The 16,948-nt window shown below is 38.5% G+C and overlaps 1 protein-coding gene across 3 annotated transcripts; it reads left to right on the top strand.

The window, feature by feature from the left end:
- The first annotated feature begins 99 nt into the window (after positions 1-99).
- Positions 100-15,668, top strand: TGDS (TDP-glucose 4,6-dehydratase). Of its 3 annotated transcripts, none has more exons than XM_075526879.1 (12): positions 100-449; positions 1,602-1,668; positions 2,123-2,191; positions 4,863-4,953; positions 5,990-6,132; positions 7,786-7,884; positions 8,745-8,804; positions 10,606-10,649; positions 10,932-11,097; positions 12,009-12,067; positions 14,002-14,099; positions 14,467-14,601. In XM_075526879.1, the coding sequence occupies exons 1-12, from the start codon at positions 220-222 to the stop codon at positions 14,469-14,471; spliced, it is 1,131 nt and encodes a 376-aa protein (XP_075382994.1). In that variant the 5' UTR covers positions 100-219; the 3' UTR covers positions 14,472-14,601. The 3 variants fall into 3 exon arrangements, with proteins under 3 accessions (XP_075382994.1, XP_075382976.1, XP_075382983.1); XM_075526861.1 differs by having other exon boundaries at positions 103-449; positions 14,497-15,668; XM_075526868.1 differs by having other exon boundaries at positions 196-472; positions 14,497-15,668.
- Positions 15,669-16,948: the final 1,280 nt, after the last annotated feature.

Raw genomic sequence — 16,948 nt, forward strand, 5'->3', positions numbered from 1 at the left:
CCACCCTGGGGGGCGGGGCCAAAACAGCCGGCCCCTCCCCTGCCACCCTGCCACCGTGCTCCGCACCTCCCCTGCTACAACGTGTCCGTTGCTGGGTTCGGCCGTAAGTTGAGACCCAGCGTCGTAAAAGGCGACGGTCGCCGTTGAAGGCGGAGGCAAAGTCTTGGTCCCTGCGCCGCTGCCGCTCGCTTCGGAAGCGGCGAGCTCCGTTATTCGGGCATGCGGGGAGAGAGGAAGGCGTTTTTTCACGCAGGCTCTTGCAGTCGCTGCGGCCCTGCCCGTGAAACCCCCGGGAGAACTACGGCTTCCGTACCTTGCTGCACATGCGCAGTCCTGAGGTCGCGGCGCAAGGCAGCGGCGGGGGGGGTAAGGGCTGCCGCCGCGCGGCGCGGACCATGTCGGGGCCGCCGGGTCCCGCGGAGCTGCCGGTCTTCGAGAAGCGGCTGCTGGTGACGGGCGGCGCGGGGTTCATGTGAGTGGCCGGGGCTCGCCTCTCCGCTGGGCCGGGCGGGGGCCGCCGGTCTCTTTTCTGGGGGCGCGGGTGGGACGCGGCGGCCCGGGCGGGGGGGGTCCCGCGGTGCCGCTTCGCTTGCCCGCCTCCCTGGGCCGGTTCAGTGGCGCGGCTGGCGCGGGCCGCGTTCGCTCAGGCGCAGGCTGTGGTGGGCGCAGCCGTGTCTGCAGGGCCGGGTTCGCCTCGGGGGCTGCCCGTGGCTCTCCTGTGTCGCGGCGGTTGAGGCGGTAAGTGCTGGGGAGCGAGCTGGGCTGCTGCCCGGCTGTCCTCCGCCCGTGGTGAGGGAGAGGGTGCTCGGTGAAGGGGCCTCCTAGTGCTGACGGCGGGAGTCGGGCCTCAGCCGGGGAGGGGTAGGGGGGTGGCCGTGCTTTGAGCCAACTGCTGTTTCTCAGCACCGCTCCCCAGTGCTGTGGGCTCTGCTCGAGGCAGAGAAAGTTCAGGTCCATCTTAAGCTTGAGCCCGTCAGCGTGCTCAGAGTCTGCAGCGGTGAGAGGATTAGATTTCTGCGTGCACCCCCCAGCTTGGGGGGCTGGAGATGCGAATAAGCCCTGCCAAACGTGAACTCTCGGGGTGAGCTTCTTGTACCCAAGACTGTACCAAAGAGAAATGCCACCTGGTAGTCAGGCTGTTATTTCTTCTTACACCCAGCAGCCCCTAGCAGAGTTGGGTGTTGGGAGTCAGTATTGTGAGTTAGGAGAGTTGGCTGTTTAGTTCTCCTGAATACCTAATGTATAAACTTAAGAGTATAAAAGTATTTTAGAATGGCACTTGAATGTAGCATATAACAATTTGGGGTTTTTTTTAGGTAGCTGTGAGCAGTGCTGCTTTCTTCTGTTACAGCATGAACTTTTAATCTGATTTTTAGTTTCTGAACAGTATGCAGTTATAGGCATTATCAATAGAATAATGTTGACGTATCTTAAAATGTATCTATGAATTCCTCTTTCTCCTGTCTTCAGTAGAGCTGAGTACAGCCTCCCCTTCCCCCAAAGCCTTTTGATATTGCTAAACTTATTTGTAATTTGTCATCTCTTTGTTACCTTAAAGCTAACTATACAATTGTAAATTATGTTTTTCTTCTGTCCTGCAGTGCTTCACATGTAGTTGTCTCTCTCGTGAAAAACTATCCAAACTATCTGATTATAAATCTAGATAAGGTAAGTAGCTTGTTTTCTTTCTTGATATGGAAAACTGTTTTAAATGATTTTTAATGCAATCTATAGCATGCTGAAATTTATATGGATTATTGTTATTTATTAAATTTTTGTTTGACTATCTGTTTGTTCCTATGCACAAAAAAAAATTCAACTGCTATTCATGCTTACAGTCCTGTGCCCACCACAAATAAATATTTGCAAAAAAATAAAGAAGGAAGCTTTTGTTCTTTTGTTTGAAGGAAGTTCTAAACTTCTGTTTAAGAATTTTTGCAGTTAGGATATCTTTCAGTTTTGTGTTTTTAAAGCTTCATCATGTCTGCTTGCAAAATAGCTTTTCTTTTGAAAGAAGTTTTTACTTTGTTCTCAAACTTTTTAGTAATTAGGTTGGATCTGAATTAGCTTATTTACTTTCACGAAGCCCACTTAATGATATTGTGTGGGTATTTCTCTTTAGCTCGACTACTGTGCAAGCTTGAAGAATCTTGAAACTGTCTCTGAGAAGGAAAACTACAAGTTTATCCAGGTGATAAAGCCTTCTCTTCTAGGAAACTTGACTTTTTACTGATTTTTATGCCTTCTTATCAAGGTAATGTGGTCTCCAGAGCTCTCCAGACTAGAAGCCACTGCTTTCATTTATGGTAAAGTTGAAATTACTTCTACTAATTCATTGTCAAGAATGAGTCAGTGTATGTAATATGCCAATGTATGTGACAATCAGATGGACGTAACAGCATTTACTTCATTTACTTCATCTGTTTACCTTTATTAATAGACTTCATATTTCACTGACAGAAGTCTGTGACAATATGCAGTATGTTCTGTCTCTTACATGAAGCAGTCTTTTGAAAGTTGATATGTTTTATTGTATAATAAAGGTGCAGAATTGGTAAGAGCCTGATTATGGAGATGAGTGGTTTTAGGGATGATTGTTTCACTTTTGATAGGTGTATGGACAAGGTGGACTCAGATTCAGCTCCTCCATGCTTCTCTGATGCTATCTTAAATTTTGCACCTTCAAACACTGCCACTTGTCATATTCTGTGGTGTGCAACATGCTCTTTCTTATTCTGTTAGCACATGACATCAGGCTACATTCTTGCTTTTGATGCTGTGTAGTTCATAGCTGTTTTGGAACAGGGTCTCGTGGGAACATCCAAGGCGTGCCTTTTCTTCTTAAAATTTTGCCAATTAAATTAGTTTACTGTTTCCACAGTTCTGTCTTCAGACAGGAGATGAATTCAGATTTATTGTTCAGACAGACATTCTGACTGCTGGATTTGTATGCTGAGGTGGTTCTCCTATATGAAAGTCAGTATTGATTCTGATCTCTCTGTCTAGCTGGGCTGCCTGAGGTTGCAGGACATCAGAGAAATGCATATAGTTTAATTTTCTGAAATAGCAACTTTAGGGCAACTTTGTCAGAGGTGGTAGATGTAAATTAAACATATCTCTTAGATTCAGGCAAGGTTGGGAATTGAACTTGTCCTTGCCTGTTTGGTGACCCCCATGGCTGTTTACATTTTTGTGAACCTATCTCTTTATTTCAGTAAGTGATTATCTCCGAACTGTTGGGATAAAAGTTGCATAAGGGGAAAGGGGATGTCTACTAAGCAAATGTACGCAGCTTCAGCATGCCCAAACTGGGGTTTTGGTTATTTTTCCTAATGTTTTTGACAGTTTCCAGTATGTAATATGAAATGTATGAATGCTGTAGAAAAGACTCATTACCTGGATATATATTAACATTTAATTGCTGGGAATAGCATGGAGTTCTAGAAGGCATCCTGTAAACAGCCAGATCCCTATGTGGAACAGGGAGATAGTAACAAGGAGTGATGTAGCTATACTGCTTCGGAGCTAGAGTAGGAATATGTTCTCACAAAACTTGCATCAGTATAATTAATTTCAACTTTTCAGTTGTTGGTTGGGGCTTTTTTGTTTGTTTTTGGGTTTTTTTGTGGGTTGTTTTTTGGGGGGGGAGGGGGGGGGGAGGAAGGTTGATCAGATCTTATATGCAGCTGGTATGCAGCCAAGCAGTTTGCACTGATAGGAAAAAATGCACTGGAAAAGATACTCTTTGATGGACAAGTCCTACAATTAGAACTGTAACACTATACTGGCCTTAGGAGGGAGCAGGAGGGATAAATGCTCTAGTGGTGCTGTAGAAAAGAAGCCTGTTTTGGAATGTAGAGAAGTAAAAGTTTAGAAAATTTGCAAAAGGGGCTGTATGAAAGATACAGTTTTATCACAATTTCTGTTGTTGCTCAGCACAGATGTATCAAGTTTGAATTTCAGTTTTTTAAAAAAGTCAGTAATTGTAACCATTTAGTTCAAAATAATGTATGAGCCAGAATTGTATTTACTGGAGCATTTCAGTTCTGTTCAGGGATGAGAAATAAGAAAATAAGTTCATCTTCCTCCCATTTCTGAAATATAGTACTCCTTTGAGGCTGTTGTTCAGACTTGTTGCTTGGGAACTTCTTGAAACATCGGTGCATTTGAACTATTTTTAGTTGATTGCCTTGTTATTGAAAATACAAAAGTCTTCCTCCCCAAGACACCTGTTCTCAGGTACTATCTTGTTTAAGTTGAGCCAGCAGATAAATATGAAAAGCTTTTTCTCAGCTTGCATTTACCTTTAAAAGCTGCTGTTTGCTTCTGTGTCAAACTAAAGAATGGCTTGTGTGTTGATGCCTGACTCCTTTCTAAATATATCAATTTAAAAAAAAATTACCAGAACAAACAACAAAACCCCAAATCCTTGCAAGACACCCACCCCTCTGTTTTGACAGAAGTGGAAGTCCGCTTCACCTTTTATAATGCCACTAGGTGTCACTGTCCGTTAGCCAGCCTCCAGTAACTCTTATTTGCTATGGGAACTTGTCATTTCAACCTTGTTATTCAAGCTACACACTCTACTTCTGTTGTGTACATTTTGGGGGCGATGCTGTTTCTAACGTTAAATAGTAATATAAATCCCGAAATAAGTTTCGTTGAGGCTATTGCTCAAAATGTGTTAAATTTATATCTGGTCTTATTTTAGACATGGCATTGATAAATTGCCCAAAACTCAGTTGGTAGTGCTATTTGTATCCTGTGCTTCCTTTGTAATAGTTTGTGTGATGCTTGGTACAAATGAAAACTTACTATTTTCTATCAAAAATAATTTGTTAATGATTTTTTTTCCTGTTTAGGGAGACATCTGTGAACCTGATTTTATAAAACAGCTCTTCGAAACTGAGAAAATAGATATAGTCTTTCATTTTGCAGCCCAGACACATGTAGGTGAGCATTGTTGCATGTTTTGGTAGTATCTTCCATGAGTATATTTGTTTGAAATATATTCTGATATTTTTTGTCTCTTCCCTTCATATAAAACAAGGATGCAGTTTATCTCTACAAACTACATGATTCAAGGTCTAGTGGCCCTTTTAGCTTGAAGGGGTTCACAGCCTTAATTTAAAAAGTGCTTCATCTGTCTGTTGTCTATTTTGATTGTGCATAAATGGTAATGCCCCTTTTATTTTTTTGCATTACATTTTTAAATTCCATCTAGACATACACTTAACTGACAGTGTACAGGTGGAGTCATGAAGACAATGGAAAAAGAGTTTGTACATAGTCTTAAGTTTTTACTTGATTGGCTCCAACCTTGCAGGAAAAAACACAGTGTGGAAGCTAAAGGATTAGGCATAGCTGTCTTCAGAATCCTGCTTGGATTCTAAAAAAAGAGAGAATGAATTACACTTAAAAGTGTCTATTTCAGATTACCACTCTTCACTAACACCGTTAATGAGAACTATCACTACCATACTCCTTTCATCTTGAGAAGAAATCCCTGAAGAATTCTCCAGGAAAATACTTCTCAAAATTGTTAGATTTGATAGCCCAAAGTCATTAGGTCAGTGGGACAATTCTAAGAATTAAAACAGGTGCTAGTTAATTAACAGTAATAAGTATATATATTACTGCATCTTACAACTTTCTTTGAATGAAACTTCTCTGACTGAGCTTGGCCCTTCCTAGTGGAGAGGGGAAGTAGTTCTGCTGCCACTTAAATAAAGTTAGATAATGCGATTTCAAATGGAACCGTCCATAGCCGACAAGCTTTCACTCATGATTCTAGCCTCTTGTTGAGAGCAAGAATTTTGTCTTCAAGTAAGCGTAGAAAGTGTCTTCATTTAATAATGATTTTGCTATCTGACAATCAAAGAACTAGTGATAAAGTCCCAGTCTATATTGCAGCCTCTAATATTATGGTTCAATAGGAAGCCACGTCTTGCCTAAATTTAATCAGCATTGTCTGGATTTTTTAATGTAGATCTTTCATTTTGGCATGCCCTGGAATTCACCTATGTGAATGTTTATGGCACTAACGTGCTGGTTGCTGCTGCTCACAAAGCCAACGTGGAGAAGTTTGTCTACGTTAGTACAGATGAAGTATATGGAGGTAGTACTGATGAGGTGAGTTTGAAAGTGCATGAGGGTTTTTCTAGCTTTACTTGCTTTTAATAGTGAAAACAAAACGAGTCTAACTTTCCTTGGCCTCTGTAAATGTATGCCTTTCAAGCTATTTCTGACAGTACTGGGACTTGTAAAAAAGCACTGGTTGTTTCTAGGAAGCTAAGTGTCAATTGTCCTGAATTTTTTTTTTTTGTAGCATCTTTTATATTGAATGTGTATTACGTAAAGCAGTGAGATTGGGGTCTTTGACGACATGTGGATACTCCTCAGAGATAGTATCAAAGGAATGTATTATACAAATTTTGCCTTGGAGCATCATGAGACTTCAGTATTGCGCACAGTATGTTGTTGGGTTTTCCCCCCCCCCCCCTTTTTTTTTTTTAAATTTATTCCTGCTCTACCTTGACTATGAACTTGGCAGGCAGGGAACTGGTTTGACACTCTAGCTGAAATACTAACAGAACTGTAGGTACTGACAATTTGAACAGGAAACAGTTCCTGTATTACTGGAAGAAATATGCAGATGTTTCTTGTTCTATGGAAATCTTTTTGATTCTTGCCAATTTATGCCTGACCTTAATTCAGGAAATGTAATTTAGCTCAGTAAAAAGACAAATTATGCATGCTCATCTTTCTAAAGGCGTAAATAATGGCCAAGGAGTCTTGTGCGATAACCCATGAAAATATTAATGTATTTCAGAAGTGTCATGTGCGCTTTCTTATTGTTGCAATGTCTTTATCAGTCCCTTCAACACAACTTCGATCTGTAGACTTTTATGATACCCAAGGAAGTTGTTTTCTTGCATGTAGACCAGTGGTTTGCCTGAGACAACTTCAAGTGAACTTTTTCTGCCTCTGGGGCCTTGAAAAGAGCACTTTTGTTTAATTTGTTTGTTGTTTTCTGTGTGAATCATAATAGAAATTCTTGAAGTGAGGATTTTTTGGGGGCAGGAAGACCAAAAAGTAAATTAGGGTTAGTTAATTTCAGAGGCAAAGGTCAGACAAGAACAGCGAGTCTTTTAATCAGGTGTTAAGGTGAATGTTATGAATTGCACCTCAGGCAGTGCAGAATCCCTTCTTTCTTTGGCTCATTATTGTGCTGTTCCCCCCCCCCGCCCCCCCGAAGTGAGAAGTCGATAGAAGTGGCAGGGTATCCATGAAGCTGCCTGTTCTGGAACGGGTCAGAATTGTTGAAGCCTTGCTTTGGAGGACTTTGGGTTGAAATTCTACTTTTCTTATAGAAATAAAGTTTATAGAAAAGGGAGAATGAACTCCTTTTATTTAGGACTGAAAGGTCAATTTGCTAGCTGTGGTGCAATGGCACTCTGAGGCAACATGAACCTGAAAAGAATTGAACCTCCCTGTGGCAACAGCGATTATTTTAAGAGATAAAAATCTAAGGACCTGCTACTGTGAAGTACTCTGCTAGAAGTATACAAATATTACTGCTGTTATTCTAGCCACCTCCTGTGTTTGATAAATAGGCTGTCTTTTGTCACTGGTCTTCTGCTGTAAGTGGAAGGATGACTTTCTCATACTGGTTTGCTTGGATATTTAGGGATTTTTATTTTGGTTGCAACTGCAGCTTTTGTAACTTTAAGACTTATCTGAGCAAAAGAAATTGAGTAATGCAAATTTTTCTTTTCACTTTAGGAATTTGATGAATCCTCACCAAAACGTCCAACAAATCCCTATGCCTCCTCCAAAGCAGCTGCAGAGTGTTTTGTTCAGTCGTACTGGGAAAGGTACCGAGTAAGTTGATGCAAGCTTCAAAAACTCAAGCTCATACTTAAGTGTCTGTCTTGCGTATATAAGAGTATAAAAGGAAAATCAGTAGTAGTCCACACAGTGCCACCTCTTTCCTGATTGCTGGTCTTGTACTTTGGATGGTTTGGAGGATGTCTACCACTTATTGGTGGAGATGCACTGCAAGACAGTGGGGAGAGATCAAGTGTTTTTAAATTTGTTTGAAAATCTGAACTGTAATGTGTAAAAATGTTCTTTGATAAAATGGTCAAAGAGAATATTAGCAATTTAAAAAATAATGTTAAGCTTGAAGGAAATCCATTTACACAGAAGTGGAATAGGCAAAGTTCAAATTGTATTAAGACTAGGCTTATAGTGAAAGCAAAAAAAGGAAAGAAAAAAACCCCTATTGCTCAGATTTGTTTAAAGAAAAATATTTAAAATTTTGAATACTTTCATCTTTTGTTCTTGACATGTCCTTCTGCAATATTCCATTTGACATAAAACTGACTTACAATAAGATGTTAATGACTGTGAAACACTTTCTTGGAATAAGAAGTAGTAAGCCAGTCTTCAGTCAACCAGATAAACGTGTGTGATGTCCTATGGTGGTTCCATAGCAAGAGTGAGAGATTACAAACATTTGTCACTTACGGTGTTTCTAACAGACTGAGAAGGCTGGAGGCCGTTGCCTGTTTGACAGGAGCAAGGATAGCTTAATTCATTAATGTTTGTAAGGGCTTTCAGATTTTTGAATAAGCACTGTGGGTCTGTCAGTTTATTATTTATTGATTAGCAAGAAGCCTACAGATTTTTACTAGTATGTGCTTTCTTATGTAATCACATGCATGTTTAATGCTCTCAAGTTCCCAGTTGTTATCACACGGAGCAGTAATGTTTATGGACCACACCAGTATCCAGAAAAAGTAAGTTAAACCTATGCTTTACTCTGAGCTTCAGTATACCATAATTTAGGGTTGTAATGATCTTACTTTTTTCTCGTAAGAATGGTCTGACTTTTGAAAAAAAGCACTGTCTTGCGAGTGTGTTTGTCCACACTTACTTGTGATTATATACTTTGATCTCACGCTAACATGTCTTGCCATCAGCACAATGAACACATGGTTTTTTTTGGTTGTCAGTAAAGCCTCAATTAGATTTCTAGTTATTTACATGAATTTTACTGCAATGACTTTGTTTTGTAATTTTTTTTTAGTTGCCAAAGGATATTTAACTGCTCTGTGTCTGGCAGGGTTCCCCTACAAATTACATTAACTCACATGTCGTGTGCTGTAATTAGGAATGTTTAATAACTAAGGTAAACATTTCAAAAAGTAAACTGTGAGAGTGCAATATGTCTGGTATAGAAAGAGATGTTCCAACCTGTACAGAAAATAGATAAGATGAAGCTATTGCAATCAGATACATGGTGCGAAGTAGCTCAAAGTGACTTGTTCTCTACCTATGTCCACACATACCTTGTGGGGTAACTATTTAAAATGGTTATTAGTGAGAGGGAGTTGCCTTTGTAGGCAATACCAAGATCTGCTATGCTAGTGAATGGAAATACACTGATGGAATGATAGCGATAATCATACATACTCTTTGGAGTTCAGAGCTTGTGTGAAATGTAGCTATAGTTTGCAGTTCTAGTGAGATATTTTTTAATTTGCATTGCTTTTTATGTGTTGGGTGTTTTTGTAAATACATTTATTTTCCCTACATTATTGCGGGTGGATAAGCAATGGTTTTTAAAATATGTTTCACTGAACTGTGGCTTGGGAAATGTCTGGCTACAGGTTGCATGATGTTAAGAGTATATTCAGGGGATGTATCGCTATTTCCTTGCTTTCAGCTTATATATATTTTTCCTCAAGTATCCACTTCTAGTTACTGCTAAAAACACAATACTAGGCTAGATGGATGTTTAGTTTTACCTAGTATGTCTGCTCCTATGTTTAGAGTAGTAAGTTAACAAAATCAAAAGAATTGGAATAGCTTTGTAATTGCTTCAGTTTAAAAACTCAGTAGCAGGACCATTCTAAAGTTTGTGCGACATTATGAACGGATCTAAGCTTGTAGCTGAACGTAATATTGTAGGTCTTCATGCTGCAAGCTAGTGGCTATAACTTAATCCATATTTACTTATCTTGAATTTCTCTATTGGTTCTCTTCCAAATTTAACTGTTTTAATAACTCGTACTTTTGGCTATAGATTTACTGCAACTTGCTGGATGTTTAAACCGTGTTCTAAACTGTTTGCAGTAGTCATCCCTAGTTAGACTAGTGCACTTCTGTGTGCGAAAAGTAATGGAACCGTTTTCTTTTGTAAAAATGTTACATTAGTAACTACTGATATGTAGTGGTTGACCAGAAAGATAAGCTTTACAGCACAACAGATGCATGCACTCTTAACCCGCCCCCCCCCCCCCCCCCCCAAAAAAAAACCCCAAACAAAAAACCAACCCCACACAAACACCTTGATTTCCTGTGAACTTCAGAAAAGACAATATAGTATAAAGATACTCTGCTTACACCAGGATAAAAGAATCCTTGCAGTTTCTAGACTTGATGCATTCTTTGATTAGACTTAAGAAAATGTAAAAGTATTTAAAGGATCTTAATAAATAACTTAATGATACTTACTGGTGAAGCCCCACGTTCTTTGCAGAGTAACAGCTTCTAAAATAGTGGAGTAATGTTTTTTTTTTTTGTTCAATTCCTTAGGTTATTCCAAAGTTTATATCTTTGTTGCAACAGAACAGAAAATGGTATGTAATTTGCTTTTTTGTGTAGTATTTGTGCTATAAAACTGTAATTACAGTTATAAATACGTGGTATGGTTTATAAAGTGATAATTTCATAACTAAGTTATGAATTACTTGATTTAATAATAGGATTTCCTTAAAAAACTAAAGGATTGTTTTCATGTCAGCTACTTAAGGTACCTTCGGGTAACTGCTAACAGCAAAACTGCTTAAAACACAGTCTAATAAATTGAATTCTTCTATTTAAGGATTAACGAAAGTTTCTTGCCTTTTCCTGGTTTTAAGCTGTATTCATGGTTCTGGACTTCAAAGAAGGAATTTCCTTTATGCAACTGATGTAGTAGAAGCATTCCTTACTGTTCTGAAGGAGGGGAAGCCAGGTGAAATTTATAACATTGGAACTAACTTTGAGATGTCCATTGCCCAGCTTGCTAAGGAGTTAATCCATTTGGTGAGTAAACAGTTATGATGCTTTTCTTCACCAGTCATTGCACATATGAACAATTCTACTATAAATTACTTCTTGTAGCTCTGAGAGAGCTCAGGCTGGTGGTGGGTCTTAGAAGATAGTTGTAGCAGAACGAAGTGCTACCCTTTCTGTGGCAGCTGTATTATGTAAGTTTGCAGTACAGGCTATTGTGCGTTGCACTGCTGCATCGGTTATCCCGACTGGGACATAACTGGCATAGTGAAAAAACCCTACCAAATGGCATTTAATCATGCTGGCTGCTTCAGTTTTGGTCTGAGAATGTGGCACTATTAAAATATAACAATTTGATTATGAATGGTTAGGCAGTGCTTGAATGAAGGAGAAGTACTGGAATTAGTCTAGATAGTTTTGATAATTTCAGTAGTTTGAAAACTCAATTTAGACAAAAGACCATTTCTGTTTGTGTGTTTTGTTTTGTTTTTTTTTTTAACAGGCTTAAGTCTTGTTAAAAACATCAAAAAATGTTTTTAAATGTATGTTAACACTTTGCAAGATGTGGGGGTGTGATTTTTTTCATAGGATCATTAAGGTTGGAAAAGACCTCTAGGATCATCTAGTCCCACCTTCAACCCAACACCTCCATGCCTGCTAAACCATGTCCTGAAGTGCCACATCTAGACGTTTTTTGAACTCCTCCAGGGATGGTGACTCCACCACCTCTCTGGGCAGCCTGTTCCAATGCTTGACCCCCCTTTCAGTAAAGAAATTTTTCCTAATATCCTATCTAAACCTCCCCTCGTGCAACTTGAGGCCATTTCCTCTCGTCCTATCACTAGTTACTTGGGAGAAGAGACTGACACCCACCTCACTACAACCTCCTTTCAGGTAGCTGTAGAGAGCGATAAGGTCTCTTTTGTTTCTCTTCTTGACAGATAAAGAAGACCAGTTCGGAATCTGAAATGGAATACTGGATGGATTATGTCAAAGACAGGTAAGAAACTAGTGAAGCACATGCAGCGTAGCTTTATCGTGAAGGTTTCTGGGTCTCTTGCCAAATAGTTTTTTGTGAAAGTGTTTCTGCTCTGCAGAAGGGAAAACTTTTGAGGGAATAAGAGCTGTTTTGCTTTCTTAAGTTTTTTGGTGGTTTTTTTTGTTTTTTTTTTTTGCTAATGGATTTGACATCTATGATCTATACAGAACACTTTATAGCAAAAGAGGATTTCCATTTATTATTTGGATCTTTAGGTCAGAGTATATGTCTTGAAGGGGAATGTGTATATGCTAATCTGTCTGTCTTCAAACTTTCTTCAGAATTCTCACTACTGAAGTCTGCTCTGGGAAAAGGACAGGTTTTACACAGCAGCTAAATCTTTTCTTAAGGGTAGCTAGTTTATTCAGTGCTTTGTATTCAACATCACTTGAGTGAGATGAAGCCCATCGTCTCTTGTTTAGCTTTCGTATTTTAATGTTAATGTGACTAGTTCAGACTTAGACGTGCTTTGTAGGTAAGACCTACCTACTCTCCACAGGCAGAAATATGCACCTATGGAGTGTTTTAGCTTAATCTATCTTAAGTTCAGCTTAAAACTTAAAAACTTAAAACTCTGAGGTGCCGAAGTTAGGGCGGCGGCAAACGTGGAGAGGTTTTATAAATATGCTTTTGCTGTGTGTTTCCGTCCTTAATTTCAGGCTTGGTTTGGCTCTGTTCTTTTATCTCCATTTCTTTTCTGCAGCAACAATGAGTCTCTGCTTACTTTAGATTTATCTAAAGATAAATCACTCTTTCTCCAGAGTGATTAGAAATGGCGTATCTGCTGACAGCAGTTAAGTATTAATATGGCCTTTAGAATTCTCACTTTCTGTTCACATTTGGATTGTTATCATGGCAACTGAAGTGTCTTTAAATGTACTAATTTTTGTTTTTAAAAGGAAGCATTCTTCAGAATCCTGAGTGTATCGCAGGACTTTGAACAAATTGCCTTTAGCTCATGTGATGCGAGTGTTCAGTAGATCTCAGTGTAATTCAGATTGAGATATTTCTTCTTGTGTATTGGGCCCTGTCTGCCAATGTTTAAACATAAATGGGCTTGGGAAAACTAACCGCATAGGAATACATATTTCAAAGACTGTTGAGGCCTTAGAAAAGAATCTTAAGATACCTAACTAATGATTATTTAATTCTATAATGAGCGACTTGAAGGTCATGGTGGTTACTTGCCATGGAAAAATTAGTTCTGCTCCAGATTAGCATGTTTTTATAACAGTAGTAAGTAGCTGGTTTGTGTCTGCACATGTAGCTTAACTATTCAGTATGCTAGTGCCAGTAATGCAGGAATGCTAGACTACACTACCTAACTGCCAGATTGTGGAAGTGAAAATTTGTGCCGTGCTTAAATGTAGGGAATCTCTTTGTGTTGAATCTTGCAGCCTGGGATTCTACATATTCAGTATTACTAAGTTTGCGTAGCTAATGAAGCACTGTAATGACAACGCTTTTGGAAGTCTATGTATTTCAAATCTGAAGTATGTGGAAAATTTGTGGGCTTTCAGGATGAAAAATGTGAATGCTGATATTAGAAAACACTGGTTTGCATAGTGACTCTAAAGAGTTGCAAATGCACTGATTTGTGCAATTGCATTGGCAGTGATTTGAGTTTTGCATTCATTTTTATGCCAATAAGATATTAATTCATATTTATTCTAGTCAATTCCAAGTAGCTGACTGTACAAACGGAATTGTATTGTTGTAGCCTCACTCAACTGCCACGTATTTTTTGAAGGCAATACAATCTGTTCATATTGTTTGGAATTTTCAAAATTGAAGCATACCTAATGTTGGTTTGAAGACTATATGAGGTACTGCATCTCTAATTAATGAAAAGGTCTAACCAAATTGTTTTCCACGTGCATTTTATACTTCATCAGACCTACCAATGACCTGAGATACCCAATGAATTCAGAAAAAATGCATAACTTGGGATGGAGACCTAAAGTGCCTTGGAAAGAAGGAATAAAGAAAACAAGTAAGACGGATGCCTTTTACACTAATTGATTTAGAAGTGATGGGAGGAGAGAAAGGGGGTATATAGGTTAATTAATGAGAAGCTAAAGAGAATTAATTTAACACTTTAATTTTACATAAAATTGGCTGCTTTTTAAGTAGTGAATTTACCTGATTTTAAAAAAAAAGGTTAATCACAATAAAGTAGCATCAGGTACTAGAATGAATTACTCTTTAATGCTAGAATAAGTCTTGCATAAAGAATTTATAAAATCTAAACTAGTTTTTTTTAATATTATAGGTTAAAATTTTGCATAATGAACTATTAGCGTGTTGTTAGTCTTATGATATCTGTTGAATATTTGAATTTCCCTGTTACCTCTGGTCAGCTTGACTCATCAACGTTCTCTTCGTACTAGTTGAATGGTACAAAGAAAACTTTCACAACTGGAAAAACTCAGAGAAAGCTTTGGAGGCCTTTCCCGTGACAGAGCCATTTGCACAGCTCAGTGGTCCGTAGGGTGGCAGAGAACCTGAAGGAGTTTATTCTACCTCATACAGTATTTTCTTTGAAGCCTGCAATCAAGTGGCCACACTGAACTCTTAATGTATTCAAGATACAGAACCATGATGAATACAGAACTACAGTACGGCACAACTTTGGAAGGGTTTCAGCACTTTATAAGTAGAACCTGTTAATTTCAGCTTTTGGTGCAATACTATATTCTCACTAGTTATTGATTTTAAAGAACTGTGCAGGGTGAAGAATATTTATAATGCCATAAATTAGTGTAACTGATGTAAAATCTGCTTTATTAATTCAGAGTAATTAATTGCAATTACAGCTTTTGGGACTTTCGATGAAATTTGTTTTAGTTCTGGAATCGTTCATCTGTATTAGTCTGTTTTTACCGTGTAATATATTATTTTTGTCACTTTAAAGAGTTATGTTTTATTTTTAATCAAGGGGGAAAATGCTGTATTTTCTGGAGAGTATAAATCAGTTGATAAAAGCTGGATACGGCACCCATATGGTTCAGTCCTCTTCTCTGTTGGTGCAGTATTACCTTCTGTAGATGACTGATTAAACTGTTATCTACTCTATAACTTTAAATGCCCTTTTTTAAGGGGGGTGGGGAGGGGAAAGGTGTCAAGAAGTAGCAGCTGTTCTTGCTGAGATTTCCAGAAGCATTTTTGTAAACCTTGCTCTGTTTGAGATGTCATCTTTTTACTGTATTATTGTCTTTTACATGTTAATTTCCTTTTCTTAACTGTAATTGTAACCAACTTGAAATACTGTAACACAGTTAACATTCCAGTGATGTTATTTCCTGTGATATGAAGGCTATTTATGCAGAAAAATTTTAAACACTTCTTTTCCTGTGAATTGTGCGTTGGCAGACCTTATTCAATGCAGTGTTTCACAACTTTTTTTGGTGACAAACATTTTACATTTTAAAGATGAAACAATATTTGAGTTTTAATGTAAAGTTCGCGAGGAAATTTCAACTCTAGAAATATGTCCATGAATCTTTTTCAAAGTTGATTTAGTAATAAAAATTATGTTGTAACTGATTTCATTAAGTAAACACGTTGAAAAAGTAGATGGTGGGTTTCTTTTTATATTTGTTAATTTTTTCAGGATACAGGAAGACCTATCTTCACTTTTTTTGGCTTTGAGGTGGCAGACATAGAAGGGAAAACTCTTCTTGGTTTTGTCACTTTAGCTTCTGTGCTTGGCACAGTCCCAGACCCTTCTGTTGCCTCTAGGTAGAGCTGCAGAAGCATAGGGCTAGGATGCTATGGTGTACTTGGAAATTGCTGCGACTTCTAAAGTCTCTTGGAAATTGGGAGTTAAGTCTCAAATACAGGTATGTGCTTGGGGTGATAAGGAAAGGACTTCTGCACAGGAAGAATGGAGCTTGGGGCATTTGCCTTAGCTTTGCCCCGCTAGAGTTTTGGTAGTAACTGAACATAAAACTTAATAGTACTGACCCATAGCCTGGCGGTAGTGCTGCCTTTGGACCCACAACGCTCCCAACTTCATCACACCTCTTGTGTTGCACGGTGCTGTTGATAATATGCCACTCTTGGTTGGTAAGAGGCATCTTAAAAGAAGGCTAAACAGTAAGTGTTGGGGCTTAACTTAGCACCAAGTATGTGTTCTGAGGTCTAGGAATGTGTTACTGAAGGTGAATTTTCTGTGACAAAGTGGGATAATAATACTATACTAGAATTGCGTTGCACTTGTATTTTTGAGGTTTCTGATACTTGGTTTGGTGGTCAAAACCTCCATTTGGGAAGGACAGAAGTTACAGGACTTTTTATGTACTAGTCTATTAGAATACTTGGCTTACCAGGTACTTAAGGTTAAACTTCTACCGATGAATCACTTAAATTTCACTGTCAAACACATATTGCTGGTAACATTCAAATATTTCCTTAATGTTTATATTTTCTTGAGATACAGCTTCCTTACAATATGTAGAGAGTTGCTTATCCATCTTCCTGTTTTGTATTTTACAAAAATCAATACCCAAAATAGCCAAAGTACTGCAAAGACCCGTTTTAGCTGTATTTAATGCATACTGTGGCAGCTGCTCTGGGTGAGCAGCATGAAAGCATGTATCTTTCACATCTGCTTATCCTGGAATACTGGTTATGTGATGTGTCGTTAATTTTAGGAATAGATATTATAGATTATTAAACTATTTTACACATTACAAATAGGTACAGTGTCTTTGGAACATTAAAAACCAATTAACTTGTGATAGTGTTATCAGATCAGAAATACACAGAAGAAAGCAGTAGTGTGCGATTAGTTTATTGAATAGATCTTTTGAAAGTTGTTTTGAATCTTTAGATGCTGAA

This window comes from Mycteria americana, chromosome 1, assembly GCF_035582795.1.
Source record: "Mycteria americana isolate JAX WOST 10 ecotype Jacksonville Zoo and Gardens chromosome 1, USCA_MyAme_1.0, whole genome shotgun sequence".
Taxonomy (NCBI): Eukaryota; Metazoa; Chordata; class Aves; order Ciconiiformes; family Ciconiidae; genus Mycteria; species Mycteria americana.